This window comes from Pezoporus flaviventris, unplaced genomic scaffold (genome assembly GCF_033815535.1).
Source record: "Pezoporus flaviventris isolate CSIRO_AGI_PZ_B2104156 unplaced genomic scaffold, CSIRO_AGI_Pfla_v1 ptg000007l, whole genome shotgun sequence".
Taxonomy (NCBI): domain Eukaryota; kingdom Metazoa; phylum Chordata; class Aves; order Psittaciformes; family Psittacidae; genus Pezoporus; species Pezoporus flaviventris.
The window spans coordinates 83,691,709-83,714,909 of NW_026892555.1; the positions used below are offsets into that span (position 1 = coordinate 83,691,709).

Sequence of the window (23,201 nt, forward strand, 5' to 3'; positions counted from 1 at the left end):
ATATGCTTTCAAATTTCAAAATAAAACCTTCCCAAAAGCAAAGCTTATTACTTCAGATGTTCTTTAAGAATTGTGCAGACCAGCCAGGTCTCAAGAAACAAACACCTAAGTGTAAAGTCCACCTCTATTCAAGAAAGTGTTTAAGCTTGTCCTACTGAATCCCTTCAGCTTCCTTGGATTTAATGCTTTAGTGCTTTCTCAGCATATTCTCCTGAGTTATGTCCCAAATACTGCAAGACATCCCTTAAGCAAATCTTTGAAAACATCTGTGACCATTATTCCAAACAGTTTAAGCAAGAAATTACTCCTTTGCAGTTCAATCAGCAAAGTGGCCATGCTTGGGAACTGAGCTCCTTTTTACCCTCAGTCAGCCACACACCTCTGCTATGTGACACCCTGTTTTGAAAGTACTGTAAAACCCCAATGATTCAGACCTCGTCAGTGCCTGCAGGCTCTACAGGGCAATGCTTCCAAAACTGATCAGCGCAGTGACAATACACAAATAATTTTGTATATTACAAAATACACATATTTTGTAATTCCCAAGGTGATAGGCAGGTAAATAACCTTCACATGAAACTCAGGTTTCTTATTTCTCTGGTTTACTCCGTCTGAAAACCAAGCCAGGAAGCTACAGACCCCTAACCTAATCTTACTAGATCTTTTGAGTGCAATAGCAGTGTCAAATAACCACTTCTTTTTTCAGATCTAATAGGTTCAATACATCCTGTCTTTAGTTGCTTGGCATTCATTAAATGTCGTCAACTTCATTATTTGACTTAGGACATAACAACTGCTTTTTGTACGTTCAGTCAACACGCATGCAAATAAAACAAGTTTTTACTTTAAACAACATGATGCATCTGCACATACCAAGAACTCAAGGCTTTGCTCTTTTATCCCAGCTTCTTCCTGATGAATTCCTGTTCAGCTTGTATATCTGAGTCCTGAGCTTCAGTGATGATTCAGCACCCTAAAAAATTTCTGCACACCCATCAAGTTTTTCAGTTAGGTGGAAAGCAGCACTTCTGAAATAGGCTGATTCCCAGCTCAAAGGTGTTGAAGAAAAAGCAAGATCTGGAGTTTCACTGCCATCCTAGAGATTCAATTTGACAGAAATGACATATGCAGGCCACTGTAAAACATGCCCAGGAAATGTTTTTGCACACACTGATCTAAATTTCCAGGCTACTGCCTAATTGTTTGCTCATTTCCAGGTGTCTTTCTCCTTCTGCACCCTCTCTTCACACTTTCAAACCAGTTCAGGCCAAGTCTGTATGCTGTCGCCTTCAAGCTTTCAGGAGTGCTTTATGCAGCTCTGTTTTGAAAGACCTCTGCTTGAACTTACAGACCTCTGATAAAATAAAAGGCATCTGGCTGTTCCCGTTTGGGTGGTTATCCCAGTCTGAACCCCAGAAGAGATGTCACCTGTGAGTTCCATCCAACAGCAGTGCAAGTCAGTTTGCAGTAGATAGCACAGAGGGGGCTGCAACTCATCCCACATGAAATAGATAGCAATACTTAGGCTTCATGCTACTAATCTATCTCAGCACCTCATCATCCCAGGACCATACAATACATGACCATACCAAGATGTAAGAGCCTAAGGCCCTATTACTAATCCTCTTGGCCTCTCCCTACTACTTGTGAGCATGTGTTATGTGCATACCCTCCCCAAGCATGGAAATATGTTCCTGTGATCGTAAGTGTAGGCATTCCATGCACGCCCAGGAGTCCCCTTTCATCCCCATACTTAGGTGCTTCAGTGTAACATAGATGAGGAGAGTGAAAATGGACTTGTGTAGATCTGTAGGGGACTGTGGGATGGATAGGGGGAATAGGAAATATTTTCTTCTGGATGTGGATCTTACCTAATCCCTACGAATTGCCTTTGCATGCTCAGGAACGTGCTTAGCACAAACGTTACAGGAATTATAAAGAACTAAAAATAAAATGTAATGAAGCACAAGGAAATACTTTAAAAATGCATTTTCTGAACATTTATTAAGCATTAAATTTCACTGAACTTGAAAGGTAATTTTTTCATTAGAGATGCTTGGGGCAACTTAAGAAATGGTTGTGAAATCATTCAACTTGAGGATAAAGCAAGCAGCTTTGCTTGTTGACACAAGCCTACATGAGGTAAAGTGACAAAGAGAAAGAACACAACAGCCCAAGCTGTCAGGCCTACGGACAGTGTACAGCACCAGAAAGGTCACCAACATGCTGTAAATCCATTGCAGCATTTCCAGACAATGTTGTCCTACTGAAACTCTTGCACTAAAATCTTTACCTTCAGGGCAGGCAGATTCTTCAGCAGCCTCCCAGATGATGCTGGGACTCATTTGCTGTCATGTAGCTTCTTCCCTCCCTCTCCCTGCACCTATAGAAAATGTCTGGAAAAAACAAATCTGAAGCCAAGCTTTCTGTGTAACTCAAATAAGGAAGTATTTCAATTCTAATATTTACTTCAGATGTGTTCACTTGACATATGAATGTCTCCTGCAGTACTTATGCAAGTGACTCATGCCAGCAGGGCATGTTGCCTGGGGGCAGTTTAGCTGTGGATGATGTGTACAGCCCCTCTCTACGACTGGGAAGAGGCAAGGTCCTCTGCTACATGGCATTGCTGTGAAAAGATTCAGGGAACATAGAGTACAATACATACTTAAGGCCTCCATACATCCCTCACCTCCATGAGTGAAAAGTTCACTTAAAACTTCTAAGTAAGTCTCCTGTTTAAAACTGGAAAAAAGAGAACAAAAGTTTTGTGGCTCAATTGTCATCAGCTACAGTTCTGTATTCCAAAGTGATTAAAACATGAACAACCTTTTACTATTTACCACAACCCACACTTGACACTTTGCCTTACAAGTGTTCTTTTGAAGATGCTGCCATTTTTAGTTAATGGCAAAGTAAAAGAGGTACCATAATTCACTTGATATAATTCTTTTCCCGCTAATGTTTTATTCAGACTGAGCTTCATTAAATAAAGATGAAACTCTGGACTCATGATTGCTCCATGTTTACAAAACATCCAGTCTCCTTTACATCTTGGTTAAGCATGAACAATCACTGAACACAAGATTTCCTAAAAAAATACCACATACCAAAATTGCATATTTTGAATTTTTAAAATTCACTAAACAAAATTTCACAGAGTGAACCCTAAAGTCTGTTTGCCAGCAAAGCACAAGCCAAAAATGGAAGTTGGGGCCCTCTAGAAAAGAAAATTAAGCCAGACCCCAACACGCATCCTTCCCATTAAACGAGCAAATAAATACACATTCATACAGAATAATTTGCTCTAAAAATGCAGGTGCTTGAGTAGTTACCCACAAGTTTTAACATAAATTTTGATTGCTCGAATAGCACTGTGTCATAGTAAGTTTCTTTCTTTTTTCGTGGAACTGGGCAGTGATTTCTTACTGGACACCAGAGAACACAACATAGCCCAGAACATGACGCTTTTGATACAAGTCCAAATGCATTTTTCCACAGAGAAAAATTACAAAGATAAGGCTGTAAAAAAAAAAAGTAAGTTAGAGGTGTATGTAGCAGTATCACATTTTTAAATGTCAGGTACTGGACCAAGGAATGGGACAGACTGCACTGCATTTTTAAAGTAGTATGACTATCGACATACTCAAGAAACATTTTAACACTGTACATTACAACGAACTATTTAGTTCACTTCTACACAAGTCAGCAATAAAGCTAGGTGATCCAACATGACATGGCAGCTGCAAATTTAAAATGATAGTCACAGTCTAAAGCCAGAGCGAAAACATCTCTGGAACCCCTAGTTATAAAACGGGATGAAGGTACACACCATGCGTGCACACGCAGGCAAAAATCTTGAGGTTTTACTTATTGCTCTTACAGAAGGCTGTGAGCAGGCAAATGTCTGGATCAGAAATTAGGTCAAACATGCATTTCAGCAGGCAAGAAAAGTACAGGAAATTCATATTAATGAAACAATGTACTGTGATAATACAGGATGGTATTCTGCCTAATATAATACTTATGTCATTAATACCGGATAAACTCCAGGTCTGCCTGTTGCATAATGTGTTATGCAGTGTAGTATTTTAACCTAATTTCTGATTCCTCTTTCATACTGCACCCTCCCATGTAGGGACAGAAGGGGTGCTTTTCAAGACAGCCATTCTTTGCAACACAAGAGAAACCTTGGTTTCAAGAGCTTCAGGCAGGCAGGTACAGCCAGAAGGAGGTTAACAGTATCAGCACTGTAGCTCCAGGGCCTGCTCTTTGACTGCCTCATGGTCATTGCAAGTTGGATAAGCTGATGAGAAATGCATCAGTGCTTTTCTCAGAGCATTTTCCAGCTATGCCATACGCCCCCTGGTATTCCTAGCAATTGCTACAGGGGATAAGGCAGTAGAGGGTTGAGTCCCATATCTGGTCACTTCCTCAAGTCTCAGAAAGGCAAGAATTTTTTTGTGAACTGGCTTTCATTTACACAATAAACAGCGTAGTGTGGATGTCATAGAAATCTGGCTTCCTACTAGCAACATGAGACTAGCACTTTCACAATACACATTTTGCAATACCTGTTGTTCCCTACTGCAACCAAATTAAACATGCTGTGGAGAGGTGTCCATGTAATTACAATACTTGTAAGCCAAGTTCAAGGCATACTGCACATGGGCCTTGCACAGAAAAGGCATTGAATGTGTTATCTGAGGATCCTTTTTTTTTCTTTTTTTGCTGTGCTATGCATACATATGACAGTAGATAAAAAATCAGCACAATGGTTCCTCTCCATACATGAACCAACACACACCGTAACAGTTAAGCACCAAATAGGCTGTTCTTCAGTTGACAGGAATCAAGGAAGAAAATTGTAGTTTGGGAACAGGGAGGGGAGGGGAAGGAATCCAGCATGAAGATAGAGGTATGTTCCTGACAGAAGTCCTAGCTAGGAATGTTTATTGTGAACCAGCAACTGGATTTTGTGATATAAGCAGGAAACCACCGACGTCTACAGGGGCAATTTGAGCACCGCATGCTCAAAATTACATTCTCTAGTGTTGTAATACGACACCGAGCAATCTCTAATTAATTACTAGAAAGAGCAGTAGGTAAACGACAAGAGGTCATGCTTCAGGGAGGTTACACTTTGTACTTGCAAAAAGCAGCAGTTCAAATCCATAAATTTTTCTGTCTTATGAAAGGTCTGTCATATGCCCCTCGATCCAATCCCTAAATCTCACACAAATTTCAGCTTTGCCAAATACCAAAATTCACACTGAGCTCTATTTTACTTACAGACTATCGGGACTGGTTAGAGCAAGGCGCTACTGCAGCAAAGGTTCAGGAATTTGGCTCTTTCCAGACGTGAACTGCAAATGACTGGGGTTTCATGACACTCATGGGTGGAGGGAGACAATTGCTGTGGGTTTTTTTTTCAAATCTGTCTTTATGAACACCAACATTTATAACACTGAAATGTGGGAAATGGCTCCAGTATGCTCACCCAGATACTTTGACACCAGGACAGCTACAGTGATGTAGGAGGGGAGCCCACCCAGTAGAGGGTTAGGTTGACATGGGTACTCCTCCTGGCTATTGTCAGAGCCTCTTACTACATAATTGCGTATAAAGGTCCTTGGCTTGTTGGGATGGTGAGGCTTCCTTAGGGGAAATGCTCTGTCACACTATCCATGGGTACACAGTTGCGTCTCCTAGGAAAGAGGGAGGCAAAATAGATCCGAATGCTTTAAAAACAATTAGGAAAACCTAAGCTTTAGAAGGAGAAACAGAACAATCTGCTATCACAACTTTTCAGGAGAAGTCCTAGGACTTCTTATGACCCATTTCTTCACTAATAGCTCCTTCAAATAGAAGATGCTTGAAGTGCCACTTCCCTGGAGCTGAAAAAAATCGGCGAAAAAAAAAAGAGGCAAAAAACACACACCACAGAACAAAATGATTGCTTGCAAAACATTTCCATTTAAAAACTATTGTACAACTCCCTAACTCGGTTTAATTAGTGTGCAGTTTAAAACATACAAAATGCTTTACCAGCTAAGTGACTTCTTGGTTTTACAAGTCTCATTCCCTCCCCCCATTAAAAAATAATGCATGTGTGGACTGGTATTGAACACCTTGTACAGAGTCACGCACCAATTCTCTTTTAATTCTACATGGAGCAGTTTTGATTTAATCTACTGTGTTTAGAGTAGAGCTCATTCCATGTACTTTACAGTATAACCAGCTACATAGATGTCTTTAATCTCGTAACATAATTAAAAAAAAAAAAAATCACTGTACTTTGCAGTCCCTTTGATAAATGATTATGGTGATGCATGCAGCCCTCCTCAGTGCCGCTGCTGCCAGACACGAGACGTGATTTTCTCCGCACGCTGCCGACAGGCCTGATGCCACACTGACAGGGGCTGTGGCTGGGCTGGCACACTGCTGCCCCGATTCTGCAGTCATTGGGCAAAGCTGCGCTGAATTGTCTCACTCCATATCACCACCACCACCACCACCACCGACCCAACCCCCAGGGAACACACACCCCTGCCCGCCTCAGCCGCAGGAGATCACTGTGAAGCGCTTGGAAATGCACGACATGTTGTGGAGGACGATGCCCAGGAGAAAGACTAGGACGCAGGCCACCAGGATCACAGTGCAAACCCCCGACCAGGTGGAGCTTTTCACAACGCCTCTCCGGTCCGGCTCCTCTGTTCCCGCCTCAGCGGGAAGGCCACCCTGTAGTGGCTGCTGCTCCGGTGGGATTGTCACCACCGCCAGAGATTTCTGCTGGCTGCCAGGCAGGAGGCGGCAGCCGATGTCTCCAGGCAGTAGCGCCCTCTCTTTGGAGAGAGGCAAGGGCAGCATGTAGCACCCATTGCTGGGGAGTTTGATGAAGACGGGGGTGTGCTCGGAGGCGTGGGGGATTGCAATGACGGCGATCACCTCGGGGTCATCAGGCAGCTGCGACACAGAGTACCCCGGTGGCAGCTTGGTGATCCCACGGCACCAGGGGCAACGCAGGTCCTTCTGGCTGGTCCTCATCTGCTGCAGGCACACCGAGCAGCACGTGTGCTTGCAGTCCAGCAGCTTGGGCCGCCGGCGCGGGCTGTAGTAGTTGAAGCAAATCTGGCACTCCAGCAGAGAGTCCTGGGACAGGGTCTCCATGGTGGCTGGCACAGGGCAGCACAGCAGCTCTCACCCTGTGACAAGACTCAGGTCAAGTCTCACACAAGACAAGTCTCACAGCCACGGAGCAGCTGCTGACTTCCTCCTGCTTCTCCTCAGGGTGGTGTCTGCCTTCCTGCTGCTGCTTCTTCTCAGGGCAGCACCAGGCAGTGGCTATGGAGAGGGCAGGAAAACCTCAGGCCTGAACCTTCCCAGTACCTGAGACAAACAGATAAACATGAAGGAATAGGTTACTTACAGGAACCAGCAGGAACAAGAGTCCAGCTAAGGGGGGAATGGAAACTAGTGCTGACCTTGTAACCTGGAAACAAATTTGCCACCCTTAGCAAGAAAACACCTTCCCACTGGCTTCACCAAACTGCCCAGTGGCAAACCTTCAGGCCAGCCACCACTAGGTCTCCATTTACAGCTATAAAATCTCTACCAGTCCACCAGTCACCGTCATATTTATACCCGTAACAGGGGAAGCTGTAGTTCACTAAGCAGGTCCTTCAGCATCTGCCTCCTGTCATATTTTGCAGGACCTGCACCTTAACTATTGTTCTCATCTAATCCTTTAAACCCCTGAGGATTTTTAGCTATTTGGCTCAACCACTAAGTCTGTATGAAAGGTTGGGAAATTAAAAATATGTGAAATGGATGCATTTCCACAGGCTCCTGAACTTACTCCTGTGCATGAATAAGCAACCAAGTAACTACACTGAAACACCCACATTTGCTCACAATGAAAAGGAATGGCATAATTTTCAGTCAAATTAATTTCTTGCCTGGTTACACAAGCAGCTGGTTCAACATGGCCCTTCTCACTGATGAAAGCTTCACTCAAGACAAAAGGCTCTGTTTAGACCCAGAACCATCAAATATCATGGACAACAATCTGTTAATGCACTAAATTAAAGGCAAATTGTTACTAACCTTGCTCTGAACTATTCACTATATAGGAATTCTTTGCATTTCCCACTTGATACTTACAGCTATGCAAAAAATGGCAGCTGTGTTGACTTTCACAGTGAGCTGTTTAGCTTTGTTTAATTTTGGTTACTCCAACATGTGATAAATATGAATGGGTAACAGTTTTACAACTTTTTACATTGCCTGCCTTGCTGTGTTTGAAGAAATATCAGCCTGAATTTGCACCCAGATAATACAATAAAGAAAACACAAAATATTTGCACAGTGAACTTTGATCTTCTCTTATTGCAGTGTTATTTGCAAAATAGAGTTAACACCTGAGGACCACAGCTGTCAGAGGTTCTCTTCCTTTCCATACAATTATTTCTTGCTCTTCCCTCCGGTTCATAGCAACTAGGTTGTGACATGCTAACCAATGGGTGACATTAGTACAATGGAAATAACATAGTTCAAGAACAAAAGGCAGGCACAGATGTGCAGTTTGCAATGCAGGACAGCCTTCTGGACCACAGTGTCCCACACATCCTGCTTCTGGCAGCTACTGGTATTTGAGTAGGGAAAACAAAATACACGTCATCTCTTCAGATGCTAACAACTGATATCACTGACATTGGCAGAACTAGCCCTGCTGTAGGTTTTGTAACAGCAGCAAGTTTTGGCTCACAAGGCACTTCAACAAACACGCAGTGACACTCCTGACTCATGAGAGAGAAGGCAGGAGCTCATGAAATGTGGTCAATGGCTGCAGGGGAAAATGGCACATGCCAGCCACCCAAACAGCACTTTTGGTATGCTTTGCCTGAATGCAGCACAGAGACCACTGCTGAGAGGTAGAGACTGATGTGAGCATGAAGCCAGCATGGGTCCTTGTGGTGCCTGCCCTGCGCCAACACAGTATTACACATAGCATTAACAAATACTCTAGTGCAGAGGGAGCCTAACTCTGCCACAGAAGGCACTATGAGTTCACCACCCGCATGCAGGCCATACTGAGGGAAAGTGGAAGAAAATGCATAGAAGCTTTATCTTCTTCATCCCCTCCTTCCCATTACTATCTTCACATCCCTAAAGTACAGGAAGGCACAACAGAAGACTGGCTGAAAGGGTCTTTAAACAGCTAGCGTGTAACTGAGAGAAAAATGGCAGAGAGCTATCCACACTGCTAGGCAATTCATGGCTGAAAAACATTAACAGACAAAGGCCAGATTAGGAATTAGGCATAGGAACTCAAGCATGAACCACCAAAGCTATCAAATCCAGGTCTCAGCCACAAGCTGAGTTTACATTTTGCACAGAAGTATCCATACAAAATCCTCAGTTATGCACTGCCCCAGCCAAACTTCAGCTCGGACATTACAGGACACAAATCTGATCTGCTGCATCTGCAAAGATGTTAAAAAAATAAAAAAAAAAATTTAAAAAAGGCTCCAATGCCTGCAAATCCAGAAGGAAAGGCTTACATTTAAAGACAAAGTTGAGGTACTCCTCCAGATGTAAATCAGTTTGCCTGCATAGAAGCTCTGCCCTCCACATTTTGGATGTCAGTGCACTGAACTGCTGAAGTTCTCTGACCTCATTTATCTGTCACCTACAACCATCTCTCTCCATTTACAATGTTAAAGGTAAACCAGTTTCCACTGATGCGAACATGATTGGATTCAAGATAATTTTTCTGACTGCATGTCCTTGTCCAAGAGTCATATATTCGTGTTCTATCAAGCCCCTCATCCCTGCCCCACTGACATCCTTACAGCAGAAGATCAGTGCTCCTCTCTGGAGATATTCAAAACCCACCTGGATGCGTCCCTGTGTAACCTGCTCTAGGTGGCCCTGGCCTTGACAGGGGGGTTGGACTAAATGTTCTCTAGAGGTCACTTCCAACCCTAATGATTCTGTGATTCTGTGAGAAGAGCTGAAGAATAAAACAAGAATCACCCCCAGGCAAAGAGTGCCCTAAGAGGAAAAAGAAGGAAATCCATCTCAACAAGATCTCAGCTGGCTGGAACACTAAGTTATGCTGCAAAGCATTTCTCTGGGAGGCTAAAGTTTTAAAGTATTAGTACAATCCACATGAAGAAGAGGGAAAGAATGGAGCCAAATTAAAAGGTTAAGATAGGGCTTACCACCTACATGACATACATTGTTCAGATATGTGTGGATATATTTGCAGAAGCTGTAAATACAGTGACAACCCTACTTTGACCTGGTGCTAAATAAAGGAAATAGTCATTTCCAACTGTGTGTCTTGAAGTTACACTTGTTTTCTTCCCCCACCCCTTCTCTTCCCCCCACCCCCACCCCCCAAAACTATAAACATTATTTCAAGTCACAAAGTTACATTCTGCATATACTTATAGAGAATTATAACATTCTTATTTTCCCAAAACGTATCAAATAATGATCAGACGTATATTTTGACATATCAGTTGTAACAACTAATAAACTGAGAGGTTAGTATGACTCCTTCCAAATCTGTCTAAAGACAAGTTAAAGAGTAGCCACAGCCATCTAACCCCTTGTCCTTTGATGACATTGCCTTGTTCAAAGGTTGGACAGGTAGCTTCATGGGTGCAGTGCAACTTTATTCCCAACCACACTTGAAGTCCCAGAACCCTCCTGCACTCTGCCACAGCTCAGCTTGGGGATAAAAGAAAATCAAGCTATTATGTACAGTCCGAGCTAAACTGCATAATATCTATTTAATTCATTTCACAGTACATAGGTAGGAAGGAAAAAGCCATGGGAGCTCTCTCAGTACTCTTCTACCGCTTCAGTAACTATGCGAAGAGGAGCAGACCTCCTCTTGGACAGAGGACTGAACTCTCAACACTCCCACCAGTTGGAGGTACTGAGCTGTCACAGGTGAACACCTCACTCAAAGCTTACTCAGACTTCACTCTTCTTGGCAGTCTGAGCATGAAGACCAAGAGCATTAGCCAAAAATACTGTCTTGTCTTGTTTTGCTCTTGTCATCCATTGATGCCCAAGGGGAGTGAGGAGACGACAGGAAAATGGGGAAAAAAATAAGAAGACTGTCAGGGTTATCTGTAGGGCTCTGCAAGAGAGACAGCATATATGTATGTGTGGAGAGGGGAATGCATGTGGAAAGGAGGGTTGGGAACTATGACAGGGAAGCTATACACACAGCCAGAGAAAACTGCAACTGTGAGTAGTGACTCTGCCTGGCACAAACCTCACAGCAACTGGAAGTTCTACAGGGCTGAGATCTATCTAGTGACTCAAATGAAGATTAACTGGGTATAAAAACACACAAGCTCCAAAACTCAAGTGTCAGGGTTGACAGTGGCCAGCAAGAGATTTACAAGTGGTTACAGAGACCCAGGGAGGAACCCGCAAAGCTGATGACCCCTGCAGCAGAAGATCAAAGTACAGCCAGGTGCCTGAGAGCACAGCACAAAGGTCCTTCTTGCAGATTTGGGCTGCCCTCTGTGTGAGCTAGGAATTTTTAACATTTGAGAAATGATTGTGTAACTCAAGAGCAATAAAGGTCTGGAGAACAAACCAAGTATTTTAGCTGTTTGCCAGTCTCAGTGTCTGTTCTGGTGATACCTTGTTGGAGGCCACAGCAGAGCCCCAGGCCCTTTTTTTTTTTAGGGTGAGCAGGAGGCCAGGAATGCCAAGGCATCAGATTCCTACTCCCCATGAAGGTGAAGGCAGAAGGGACATTTGTTGCTCTCTTGCAATTTGGAGCTTCCCACCACAACACAGGGGGTGCTGCAAGAGATGAACAGATGAAGGTTGCTTCAGGTAGCATTGCACAGCTATAGATGAGAGGAGGAAGAAAGCACAAGTTTGCTGCACAGAAAGCTCTGCACAAACCCTAACTATAATGCGGTTCCCGACTGGCAGGGTCAGAAAAAAAGGCTATTTTTGGAACCCAGTGCATAGAGGACATTTTACATCCATGACGGGAGTTGGACAACAAGTCAGAGAACAATAATTGCAAATCTTTGCCTATTGACATAATATTTTTTCTGTGTAAGGACAGTCCCAGTGATACTAAGCAATGGAACCACAGCCTTGAAGGGGTGCCACCTCCACAGGAGAACTCAGAATTATCTTCACACATGCTTCCTAGCTTACTAGGGCCCAAAATTATACTAATTGGAAGCCTCAAAAATATACTTTAATGATGCCTGTGGAAACTAATACAATACATGGAAGATTAAACATCATACCACATTTTTAAAGACTGGCTTTGTGGCACACTGATGTAGTTAGCTGATCACTGAAATAACACGTCAAAAACTTTGCACAGACTTATGCATGTACTTAGGCAAGCTCTACTTGCTGTACAGCAAGGTTAATAACAGACTTTCAAGGCAGTGTATCGACAATACTTCACCTTTTTCAAGGAAGGTTCGTTACGTAAACTCCCCAAGCACATTAAGAATTCTTTGACAGTATTACTGAGTATGTATGATTTACGATGAAGAAAAATCCATTCATTTCAGGTGCCCTTAGGCTGGAAAGGAGATGGGGGTGATGGGGGAGTACTGTTCTCAGTAGGGGAACTAATTGCAAGAATCATCTGCCCACAGATATGGAAGGAAATGTGTGCTAGAGTTGTTTCAAACTGATAGTGAGGAGGAAGGAACATATTTAATATTTGGAAGCATGTCTGCTACAATATTTAGCTTTTGTGTATGTTTTCAAAAAAAACACGTTTGGACAAAACACAGTGGGGCTGCTGCAAATGCCCAGGACATGCTACCTGATTTCCCCCGAATATCCTTCACTAAATGATCTTATTTATTTTTAGGCTGTTCTGTAGCTCTAATTACCATAGTAACTGAGAATATCACAAAGATTAATTAATTTATTCATCACAACACCCTTGTTAAGAGAGAAGTATTACCATATCCTTTCATCATCTAAGAAAAGAAGTGCTGAGAGACAAAGCAGTTGATCCAAGGTCATGCAAGCACCACCCACATTGCTCAAAGCTCCTGGACAACTTCATCCCAGCTCAACTTTTCATCTCTTGAGCCCTCAGGCAGAGGTGACAGATTCTGGGCAGATTATTTTCTTTTGCAACAAAGAATCAACAAAGCTCAGAAAACCATCCATTTCTCCCCATTTCTTCCATCTGGCAGTATCTCCATGGAATGAATGCCTGAGATTTTTTGTGGCTTTCATTGAACATATGAGCTTTTCCAAAGACCATGAAAATTATAAGAGACTGTGATCCAGAAACTGATGTTTCTCCACAGACATAGCTCATCCACCATGTAGATTACAACCAAGAGACTACATGCATTTTGAACGACATAAAACTAAAACAACAAAGTTAATCCATTCTTCTCTCCCAAATTACCTATTTTCCAGACACCTTCTTTTAAGCCAGGCAGCTTACATCCTTTCTATTTAGTTATTCACAATTGCACGGAAATATTGCAGAAAAAGTGTTTTAATTTGGCTAAATCCTTAGCCAGTCCAAGCTGGTGCTGCTCCTTTACCTTTAGGCCAGCCCTTGCAAAGATGTGAATCAGGTGTACACACTCCTGAATGCATAAAGCCACAAAAAAATAAAGCTGAGTGAAACTGTAGTATATAAGCCTACAACATTCTATGAACCAGTGCCAGGGGATCCATGCTGATGGAGAGAGAACCTGCTCTGGATGATCACAACAGCACAGATAAAATAGGACAGCAGTTGTCCTGCCTCTTTGGCAGCTGATCTGAGTGAATAGAGGTGGATCGTGAGACAGAAGCCTAGCTGCAAGGTATCATCCCACAGCATTTTCCTTAGAAATTGTCACCAGACAACCCTAGCAATAGGAGACAGAGGCAGAAAGATTACCCACAGGAAAGAAACTAGATGTAGAAGTTTACGTGTTTGGAGCAAAAACATATCAGGTAAAAACACCAACATTTGGTGCTTATAGAAAACAAGAGATTCACATGCTGCTCCTTGGTCCATCTCATGTTACCAGCAGTGCTGCTCCCTCCTTTTATCTGCAAACTTTGACATGTCCACATTCCCTCACTCCAAAGACCTTATTTTGGTCAAATATAACCAAGGTAAGTCATCAAACGTGCACTTTGTTCCAACAGCAAACACTACTAATCACCTGCAACATGCCAGGTCAGCAAATGATTGGTACAGTTTCTTATTGCTGAGTCAATACAGACTGTCCAGACAGTTTCACACGAGGTGCTCTAATAACCTGCAGAAATATGCCCATTTCAGAGGGGTAGAGACAGAAAGCAGTTTTCCTGCCCACTCAGCCTCTCAGCAGTGCTCCATGCAGGTGGAACTGAGGCCAAGAGAGGGGGAGCCTGACCTGCTCCTCACCAGCCCAACTCTGACATGCCTGCAGGTTTTTGACAAGGTTACCTGTCAAGCTGCCCCAGAGCTACAGTTCCCTAAATCTCCCAGGTTCCCTCCAGCCTGGCACAGCACAGAGACCCCCAGGTGCAGCTCTGTGCTGCTGGAAGGAGTGTGAAGATACTCATCACCGCTGCTGCTGTCCCCAAGTCCTAGTGTTTCTCTTCCTGCATGAGGGATGCAGTGACACAATGAAAGACATGACTGCGGTCCTAAGACATACCAAATCTGAATATTTCCCAGCAGAGGACAGATTCCTCACAATTTACAAATAAAAAAATACCTTCAGCACTCAAAGCATCCCAAGGGATGGTGCTCATTTCTACAGCCCACTCCAAGCACTGCACTTGCAGGACCATTAGCACGTCTTCAGTTTTGTTGGCTGCCCTTAATTATGCCTGACTTAATCCTAAACCCCAGGGTAAGAGGAATTAAGACAATTTTTTTCCACAACCAAGACCCATTTGCCATTCAAATTGGCATCAAGAGGAAGGGGAGTGGGAAGGGTGGTGTGAAAAGACATCTACCTCTCACACCCATAAAAGCAGCACCTGGAGTTATTTACAACCATGACATAAGGAGCAAGTGTTTCGGTGGCTGGCAAAGAGATTTAGAAGTTGCTTCCCTACCTTAAAGTGAAGTCACAAACTAAATCACTAACACCAAAATCCCACAACCTTACAGCAAGAACTATGGGTGTCAAACTTGCTCTCAGTTACAGCATTTAGATGCAGTGCAATAGAATATCTTATTTCTAAGAGATTTTTATTTACAGCCACATGACCGAATTCTGTGGCATTCAAAATCCTGAGAAAGAAAGAGGCATGAAATACCTGATCACTTCAGTGAAAAATTCTGCTCTGCAAGAGCTTTGTGTTTCATCTGCCATTGATAGCATTTGCCCGATACCTGAAGAGAAACTTAATTAAAAGAGTATCCCCTCCCTCCCCTAAGGATTTGGTATTTTACTTAAAAATTCACCATCCCAAGAAAAAAAAAGTAATTTTAAATAAAGCTCAAATGCAGATGTTTCTCACCGATACAGGTCAGTGGGTGATTGAGTGGGTATCACCTTGAATTAATGTATTAAGATACCAGTCTATAATTACAGGAGAGAGTGCTACAGCTTTGAAAGGCCATTGAGTGGGGTTTGATAAATCCAGGTCAAAAATCTACCTGCCTATGGGCCCAAACAGAGGAGGAAAGGAATCAATAATCACACATTAATACACTGCCTATACAATGCTAAAGCTGAAAACTCAATTTCAGACTTACCTCAGGAAACAGAAGTCCTTCAAATGAGAGTTTTAATTGTTGCAACTCTGCTCTGCGTTTCTGCCTCATACACCCCACCGCCTAACATGCTCTGCACTCTCTGCACTCATCCAGCACAGCTTCCTGAGGACGTGATTCTGTGACCCACATCGCTGAACAGCTATCTCCACATAGCTGCTCTCAAGGGCTGCGATGGTTTGGGGCTTATTTTGTTTGTGTGTGGAAAGGGGTTGGGTCTTTTTTTTTTTTTTGCTTCAGAATAAGAAAAAAAATAGTGCAATAAGCCTAAGGGAGGCAAAGTAACACATCCTTTTACACTGAAAAGGATGGGATTAAGAAATCAGAAAACATTTTCTTAGAAGCCACAAAACGCTAAGTAAGGAAACTCTCTTCCTTCATAGACCATAAAGAAGTAGAATAAGATTTGAATGAGATTAGATGGGTCAGGGAAGCTTTTTGCATATTTTTAGCTTTCTCCTGGAATCAGCTAAGTAGGCAGCACAATGGAGTAAAGTCCCCTTTTTGGGAAGAGAAAAGGTGTAACAGATGTCCTAATGTAGGAGAACCACTTCCAAGAGCTTATCTTCACAAGACAGTGGAAGACAGCCAACTAATATGCCTCCTCAAGGTCAACTGCTATGTCATTTCCTAATGCAGCAAATTGTGATCTTCATGCATTTTTAGTCTCTGATAAGCACAACAGATACTCTAGGTCACAGTACTGGTCATTCTGGTTTGCAGACTACACCAAAAGGAACTGGAACCGATCCAAAAGCTCCTCTTTTATTGGAAACTAATCATTCACCCTGTAACACTCTGCCAGCTAGTAATATTAATACTACCCTCTCTTCCTGAATTTTGGGAACAGTCCAACTCTCACTGCAAATATGGATCACAAGCAGTTAGGCAAAGCCTGAACTGCATACATATTGATGATTTCCTATTTCATGATTTATCTTTCTGTCTTTAGACCAGTAAAATCCTCCAAAAGCGATTTAAAAAGTTATCTGGATAAATTATTTCTTCCAATACTTTTCCAAACCACATGTTTCTACCCATGACTATAAACACTCCACAAGCTCCAGTTCAGACAAGTTATGAAGTGCATGGCCTGAAATTAGCCATGGAAGTTAATGGGATGACACGTGATCTTGAGGTCAGTTGCACATTTACATACTTAACATACTATCCTTCAACACAACCAATAAAGAATCCAGTATCAGCAGCTCAGGCAGATCAAGGTAATCTCTAAGTGCAGATGTCTTCAATTCCCCTGTGCCACCCTGAAAACATGCAATCTGAGGGAACAACACAATGTTCCCGAAAAAGCTACAATTAAACCAACTGCTTGCACATCAACCTACCCCACCAGCTCCACGTCACAACTTGGTGTCACAGTACCACCAGGCAAAATTTCGGACTAGTGCTGAGACAACAAACTGACACCAGGAAAGGCTCTCAGCTCTCTCCTTCATGCCCATGAGAGAAACAAGAAGATTCCCATGGATGGAATTATAGAATGGAGCCTAGAACAGAGTGAAGGGCTTTGCATCAAGTCTCTCCCTCATATGAACCAGCACCATTTGCCAACAAAAGTAGCCTCACAGCTAAGCAATGCAGGGCAACAACCATAATTCATGTTAGCACCACCACAACCCTCTCCAGTGGGCTCAGATAAATTACAATCTGGGAGACAGAGCTCAAATCTGCAGAGCTGCTAGCCTCTCTGCTCTGGCAGTCACACTGTAATGGGGACTGCTACTGGCTGCTCAAATGCTCAGGCACAGGAAGATAAACTATTCTTGCCCATATTATATGAAATCTACTGTTATTTTCCTTCACAGAAATGGTATTCAATTCCAAGAGCCACTCACTTTCTGTAGCTGCAAGACGTTTATCAGACCTGCCAAGCTCTGTCTGGTTGTATTTCATTCTTTACATTGAGTCCCAAAGTTCAGGCCAGGCGTCACCCATCATACTCCAGCCAGTCAAAGTCTGGCTGCTTTTGGAACCTTCCTGTGTGAAAATACCCTCCCATTTGGCAGCACCTAAGAGTATAAAGAACTTTTGCTGTATGAAGGAATGCAAATGCTCAGAAAGGACTGTGTTATTCTAAATAGAGCAAAACAATCAAAATGAAGCAAACTGCCTCATCTCTTAATTTTGGGCCTGGTTCTGTAGTCCTTGCAATGTAAAGGCAGAACAAACTTAGAAAAGATAACTAGCATAACAGTGCTAATGCTTAAGGCTTCATCACAGTCCTGATAGCATATGGCCATGGCGAGTCCTAGGTTCACAGGATTATGTACAACCAATTCAGTACTCAGTAAAAAGAAAGCTGCTAGCCCCATTTTTCTGAAGAAAAGTCTGAAAACATGAATTTCAAAACCCCCAATCCTACCCAGTTCGGTAGAACCCCTAAATTTCAGTGCCTGTCTTGCAAGCCAGTGTTACGATTCCTGCATGTGACTTAGAGCTACCTGAAGAAAAATAGTTTTGAGGTGAAAAAATTCATTGGCAGTTTCAGATCAAATTAAATAAATACTTTCTCTTTAGGCAAAAACGGTAATTTCCATTAAAATGTCAGCTCATTTCATTTCAATCTGACTATTTTCGTTTAGAATAAATTTATAAAAAGGTAACACAAAGGACAAAGCTTTTTGTACTGGAACAATTTTTCTTCTGATGTGGTCAGTCACTGAGTGAGCCAGAAGTATCTCTAGCTCATATCGCTCTACTGATGAATGTGGAATGCTTAAGCCTAGCAATACACCATTGTATTTTTCCCCAGTAAAAATCACAACATGGGCATTTTGAACAGACAAGTCATATTTCATGATGTGATTGAAGCTTGACTATGTGGTTGACAGAATTGCTGGGTTTTACAGGCTATTTTAACAAAGATGCTAAAGGATCTTCCTTTGAAAGGGCAGGTGGTTCAGGGTTTTCTAAAAACATTCACACTCACCCCAATGGTCTCCAGAGTATTTCATCTCCAGTACTGTGTTCAGTTTTGGGCCCCTCACTACCAAGAAAGACCCTGAGGTGCTGCAGCGTGTCCAAAGGAGAGCAATGGAGCTGGTGAAGGGTCTAGAGCACAAGTCCTGTGAGGAGTGGCTGAGGGAACTGGGGAGAAAAAGAGGTTCAGAGACCTTATTACTCTCTACAGCTACCTGAAAGGAGGTAGTAGCAAGGTGGGGATCAGTCTCTTCTCCCAAGTAACAAGCGATAGGACAAGAAAAAATAGCCTCAAGCTGCACCAAGGGAGGTTTAGATTGGATATTAGGAAAAAATTCTTCATCAGAAGGGTTGTCCAGCCCTGGAACAGGCTGCCCAGGGAAGTGGTTGAGTTGTCATCCTTGGAGGTATTTAAAAGATGTGTAGATGCAGCACTTCGGGACATGGTTTAATGGTGGACTTGGTAGTGCTGGGTTAACAGTTGGACACAACGATATTAAAGGTCTTTTGCAACCTAAATGATTCTATGATTCTATTCCATGTACCATCGCACAGAATAGCAGCAAGGAACCAAAGAGGTGCCTTAGAGACAGTTAAAAGAAAGGAGGAAAGGCCCAAAATGCATTTTGCTACTCTAGAAAGTGTTGCATTGAAAGAGACGATCTAAGAAGACATGGTGAGCATGCACACAGCTTAATGCTTCTATGCAGTATTTGACCAGATTCCACTCAGTTGAGGTCTTTATTCCATTATTTTAGTATTATATCTGTGGGCCTTACAGTGGTGCACTGAACACAGGAAACATCAATGCACACAACCAAACAGATGCCAAAGGAACCACACTGACTTATGCCCACAGAGGATTTGGCCCACAGACAGAAAATGTTACGAAACAGATTCAAAAAAATACCTCTTCCCTACTGCCAAAACAAGTTCTTGACTCAGAGGGCAAAAAACCTCAGCTCTGGACTCAGATTTGCATTGTGCTACAAACTACAACATCCCTTGCTTTCCAGACGGAAGGTTTTCAGAGTTCTTTAGTTTACTGACATCATTGTTACTTTTTAGAGTTGAGGCAGTGTTACCCTAACTTTGCTTAAGTGACTTCACCGTCAGGTGTCTTTCACCTTCCTGATTATCGCTTTGTTTTTTTGCTAATGACAGAAATGATCAAAACATCTACTAAATCAAGACATTGAGAAAGTAACTATTCATACTTTGCCAAATAACAGCATGGATTAGAAAAATAATTTTCTATTCTTTAAAGCACTCCTTCGTATTGTATCCTGTATATTTTAAGCAGTGAAGGCTCTGCCAGTTTCTTTCACACTCAGTTTGCAGCACACTTGCCAGAGTGAGGTCTTTGCCAATAAACAGGGTTCTTAAGTGCTATGACAATTAAGAAAATAATGTAATGATCAATATAAATAATTAGTGCTATTATTATTACTGACATCCACGCTCTTTGTTCTGCGCTCTCATCTTCTAGAGCGGCTGCCTCTAGAAAAGAGCAAGTGAAAAGAGCAAGTGCCAGCAGGTGGCACTCCAGAATATAAAGCGTTACGCACCAGGGCTTGCAGGAGGAAGAAAGTTCTGCTTGGCTGTCCCACTAGCTTGCTTTAGCACCCTTCAGGAGGTTTGGTTTAGGTAGGATGACCATCTCCACTTTCCTACTCCCAAACAGCATGGACAAATGCTGTCAGTACCAGCTTGCAGCACCATAAGATTATCCTGGTGCTGGATGGGCTGCATCGGTAGGGTGAGCTGCACTTTGCATGGTCATGTCTAAAGGAGAGTAGAGCACCAGCACACCAAAAGCACTGAGCTCATTACTTGCTCCCTGTCTGAGGAAAAAGCTCTCACAGGACAGCTGGAGTTGCTTCCCATATTGTGCTTGGAGAGGTGGCAGTGCCTTGCTGCCTCCTGCCACTCTCCTGCACTCTTCCAAACAAGCAAGCTGGGATATATCTAAAATAATGCTGGCCTTTACTGCTTAAAGACAGCACCAACAACTACAAACATACCCTAACGATTAGGAAACCAGTTTCCCTTCTGTTTATTTTCAGGTATGCTCTACACATACATAACAGCTACAGTGCTCACCTTCAAGGTTTCTTGAGGCATGTTGCAGACTGCCACCCTCCAATGAGCCTTCTGCCTTGCCCCAACACTCATGCTCCTCCCACAGCCAAGTCCGTCAAACCAGCACTTCTTCTGGTCAAACGATTGTCAGGAAAGCCTCTGTCTTATAGTCTTGTCAGCCAGAAGAAATCCACCTCAAAGGGCTGTAGTTCACCTGGTCTTTGCAACTCTCATCCAGCTGTAAGAGCAATTGCTTGCTTTGCTGCTGCTAGAAACCCTCCCAATCATTCAGTCTTCAAAATGAGGCCCTTTAAAACACTTCAACCTGGGGGAGATAGGAAGATCTTCCTTAAACTTAGGAAGATTGTGCTGTTACCTTGGAAAATAACATTTTAAAGAAAACTGTGGAAGCCAGTTGCTTTCTCCAGCTCCAGGCATTAAGCATAGCGGTCAGCATTTAGAGAGGTAATGGACTGGCTCAGTTGACAAAGATGCAATTCCCACATCTCTCTCCCCTGGAAAAGGTGAGAGTTTAAAACACTGAAGGTCATACAACTAGGTGGAAAAAAAGCCTGCATTTTTATCAGAAGTCTCTATGAATTACCTAAAAACTGTACAAATACAGAAAATAACCAGTCTTCTTGCAAAAAAAAAAAAAAAAACACAAGTATTTCCTGCTTAAACTCTCCTTAAAGGCAAACCTGTACCATGGGATCCATCTGCTCATGTGGAAATAGCCGAAAAGATCTGTCAGAAAGCAATTTCCTTTCCTCTCCTGTATATGTCAGCGGACCGCTGCAATTTCTCCTGCCCCAAATTGACCCCAAGTATTAATAGACACAAAGTGGAAAAGTTTAAGGTTGTCTGTGTGGACATGAGCAACACACAAACCAAATAAAGTCAGGCAAAGTAATGTGCCCTTCTTGCAGAAGGGGGTCCACAATCAATGCCACATTCCAAACTCATTTCCTCACAAGCAATAAATACATAACTTTTATCTTGATGGTTCACTGACATCACCTACTGGAAAAAGCACAATTCAACTCAAGGTTTATGTACTATATGCACTGCACAAATTTGCTCAATACATGGTTTCAGAGCAAGTTATCTTTTAATACACAAGGATGGGCTGATGGCATGGAAAGAAGAATGAGGCAAAGAATGTTCTTGCTTATTCTGCCTTCCTAGCTGCTATCCCAACGTGGATTTGGTTCACAAAGTATTCACCTGTGGAAAAGCAAGTCATGAACATAACTGTAACCCACACCAGTCTTAATACTGAGCAGCAATGAAGCATGTAACTGTCTGGTGATTACCATGAGACAGCAGAAGTATTTCCAAGTCAACAAGTTGCACAGTTGTTGCTGTAAGAATTTATTTGGATCTCCTGTTACCATGTGTCTCCCTGAACAGATGCATAGGTGCTCTCCTGATATTCCACACTCCTGATTGGGAAGCTGAACTAAGGGGTGCCCAGCCTCTAGTGTTCTTCTCACTATTAGGTACAACAAGCCACCTTCTCTTATAAGCAACCTCTCTTGATAGAAAAGACTTCAGTTAGGGTGGACTGTCAGGAGCTTTAAAGTTCCCACGCAACAAAATGCAGGCAAGTGCATTGTAAGTGGGCTCACAAAGGAACGCTAAGTTCTCCATCACTGACTAGTCAACAGATATGAAAAAGATCATTCCTTCTTAAGTTCTGAATTTAAATTTAGCATATTTAAGTGGAGGTGAGGGACCAAGGAGGAAAGGAACATTAGAAGAAAAGCTACTTGCTTTAAAGATGACCATATCCACTATATTCTTTTTTTAGCTCAATTTTTGCAAATCAGCTCAGATTTTGGAAGTAGACTTTCAGGCTCCTCAAAGTAAGTATTCAAGTGCATGTAAGTATGCAGGTGCAAAACACAACTGCTTAAATGTGAGTACTATAACCACAAGAATAGAGGCATAAGACCTTTTAAGGAAAAGAATCATTAAATATTTTCACTCCCTTATGTCTGATTGCATAACCCCTCTAAAGCAAGCAGGAAAGGTCACTGAAATGCACAGGCCTTTGCTGGTGGAAAAATGCTATTGTATATTGTTTAAAAATACACAAAAGAAATAAGTGCTAGAAAATGAGACCTCTGAAGGAGTGAACTGAAAAAAAATCCAACTCAGCATGATATCCTGATTTAAAATTGTACATGTAGGGCTTACAGCCACCTCTGTGTCTCTCATAATTGAAAATGCAACAGGTTTATAATCTTATTAAAGGACGAAGTTGTAGATTCTTATCACTTCATTAAATTGCCAGTGCATGATTTTTATTTTTTTTTGTTCTTGTTTCATAACCACCCATTAACATAAAAAGAGAAAGAGTTTTTCCAATGGACCACATGGATGAGTTTCAGCCAGCAGAGGAAGGAGTAGCACAGGAATGTAACCC

The 23,201-nt window shown here is 42.5% G+C and overlaps 1 protein-coding gene across 1 annotated transcript; it reads right to left on the reverse strand.

The window, feature by feature from the left end:
• Nucleotides 1-1,988: 1,988 nt before the first annotated feature.
• RNF152 (ring finger protein 152) lies at nucleotides 1,989-8,808 on the reverse strand. The gene has a single exon (XM_061449282.1). The coding sequence runs from the start codon at nucleotides 7,168-7,170 to the stop codon at nucleotides 6,559-6,561; it is 612 nt and encodes a 203-aa protein (XP_061305266.1). The 5' UTR covers nucleotides 7,171-8,808; the 3' UTR covers nucleotides 1,989-6,558.
• Nucleotides 8,809-23,201: the final 14,393 nt, after the last annotated feature.